This window comes from Terrapene carolina, unplaced genomic scaffold (genome assembly GCF_002925995.2).
Source record: "Terrapene carolina triunguis isolate 2854851 unplaced genomic scaffold, T_m_triunguis-2.0 Scaffold34029, whole genome shotgun sequence".
Lineage (NCBI taxonomy): Eukaryota > Metazoa > Chordata > Testudines > Emydidae > Terrapene > Terrapene triunguis.
In genome coordinates, this window is record NW_020698380.1 from 3,447,549 (window position 1) to 3,449,384 (window position 1,836).

Consider the following 1,836-nt stretch of genomic DNA (forward strand, 5'->3'; position numbering starts at 1 on the left):
ATCACTTCATGGGGGGGGGGGGTTGGCGCTGCACAGCAGCTATGGGGGCAGCCTAGGCACTGCCAGGGAAGCAGAGATCCTAGAGGGCAGACTATGGGGGGAGGAATACCCCCAGAGCAGTGCCCCTTACCAAGAGAGACAAGGATCATGAACTGAGTGGGGACGCGCCCCCCACTGCAAGGCAAAGCAGCCACCCGGGAGAGCGGATGGGGAGGGGGAGGAGGTCAGGGGGCCCTTTTCAGAGGATGGGACACCGGCAAGCGATGGGATCGCCCGTACGGGACGCCGGGAGAGCCTGGCGGGGTGCCAGGTGGCTCCGCGCTGGCGAGTAGCCGGGCAGGGGGCTCCCGTGGCGGGGGGTCCCGGGGGGCGCTTACCGAAGGATTGGAGGTTCTGGATAGTGGACATGCGATTCAGTGGCGGGGCGCTGAGCAGGGGAGAAGGCCGCGGCTGGGTGCGCCCGGGTCACGTCTCACAGGATCTGCAGGGAGAAGAGAAAAAAACAAACCGCAAGTCCGGAGCGACGGCAGGGAGCCGGGGCGACGAGCGCGGCGCGGACGCGGAGGCAGCAGCGACTGCTTCTCTCACAAAATGGCCGCCCGCTCTTATGCCCGGCCCTTGCCCCAGCCGCGGACACGTGACCTCCGTCGGCTCGGAGCATCCTGGGGAATGGAGTCCTCCCAAGCCGGCAGCAAGCAGCCGCAGAGCGGTGGGGAACTACAACGCCCAGCATGCACCGCGCCGCCACTGCCAGAGGCCCCGCCTGCTTCTCTCCTCCCTCCCCCCGGTGTCTGTCTCTGCCCAGAGCCCGGTCCCGAAAGGGTGGGCTCGCCAGGGACCCTGCAAACGGGGACGGGAGACAAGGACACCCCCAGGGAGCAGATAGTGCACAGCGTTCGCTGTGTGTGCGTGCGACCCCTCCCGCCGGGGCATGCCACGGAGAGAGAGAGTGTGTGACACTCCGCAGCCCCCTCCCCCCCGCACTAGACGGGACGTGACACCCCGTCCTACATACTGCTGTGTCCCTACTCCGCGCACAGCCCCTTCCCTCTCCCGGCCCGGACCCTGTGCGCTCTACGTGTGGCAGGACACGGCCGGTATCCCTCCCCTCCCGGAGAATAGCTACCGCAGAGCGCTCTCCATGCGTTATATTCACCAAGGAACAGACAGCGAGCAGGAGAATGTGCATATTATACACCTCCCTCCGCCAGGCAGCCAATACTGTGCTATCTACTTCCCGTATTAGCCTCCCCCCACCACCACCTTGGGGACTAAACATTATGCAATACACCCCCCCTACGTTAAGTATCAGAGGGGTAGCCGTGTTAGTCTGGATCTGTAAAAAGCAACAGAGAGTCCTGTGGCACCTTTAAGACTAACAGATGTATTGGAGTATAAGCTTTCGTGGGTGAATGCCCACTTCTTCGGATGCATGTAATGGAAATTTTCAGAGGCAGGTATGCTGGCAAGAATCAGTCTGGAGATAACGAGGTTAGTTCAATCAGGGAGGGTGAGGTCCTCTGCTAGCAGTTGAAGTGTGAACACCAAGGGAGGAGAAACTGCTTTTGTAGTTGGCTAGCCATTCACAGTCTTTGTTTAATCCTGATCTAATGGTGTCAAATTTGCAAATGAACTGAAGCTCAGCAGTTTCTCTTTGGAGTCTGGTCCTGAAGTTTTTTTTTGTTGTAAGATGGCTACCTTTACATCTGCTATTGTGTGGCCAGGGAGGTTGAAGTGTTCTCCTACAGGTTTTTGTATATTGCCATTCCTGATATCTGACTTGTGTCCGTACGTTGTTTCCTTCACCACTCCTGGGAGATAGATACTATGCCACAT

The 1,836-nt window shown here is 59.3% G+C and overlaps 1 protein-coding gene across 3 annotated transcripts in view; it reads right to left on the reverse strand.

Moving 5' to 3' along the window:
* LOC113405170 (eukaryotic translation initiation factor 1b) overlaps positions 1 to 536 on the reverse strand; it is a 6,539-nt gene extending 6,003 nt beyond the window's left edge. For all 3 annotated transcript variants that reach the window (XM_026646103.1, XM_026646104.1, XM_026646105.1), the window contains exon 1: positions 378 to 536. In XM_026646103.1, coding sequence (XP_026501888.1) covers positions 378 to 408 — 31 coding nt within the window. In that variant the 5' untranslated portion in view covers positions 409 to 536. The remainder of the gene's footprint in view (positions 1 to 377) is intronic.
* Between the last annotated feature and the right edge of the window lie 1,300 nt (positions 537 to 1,836).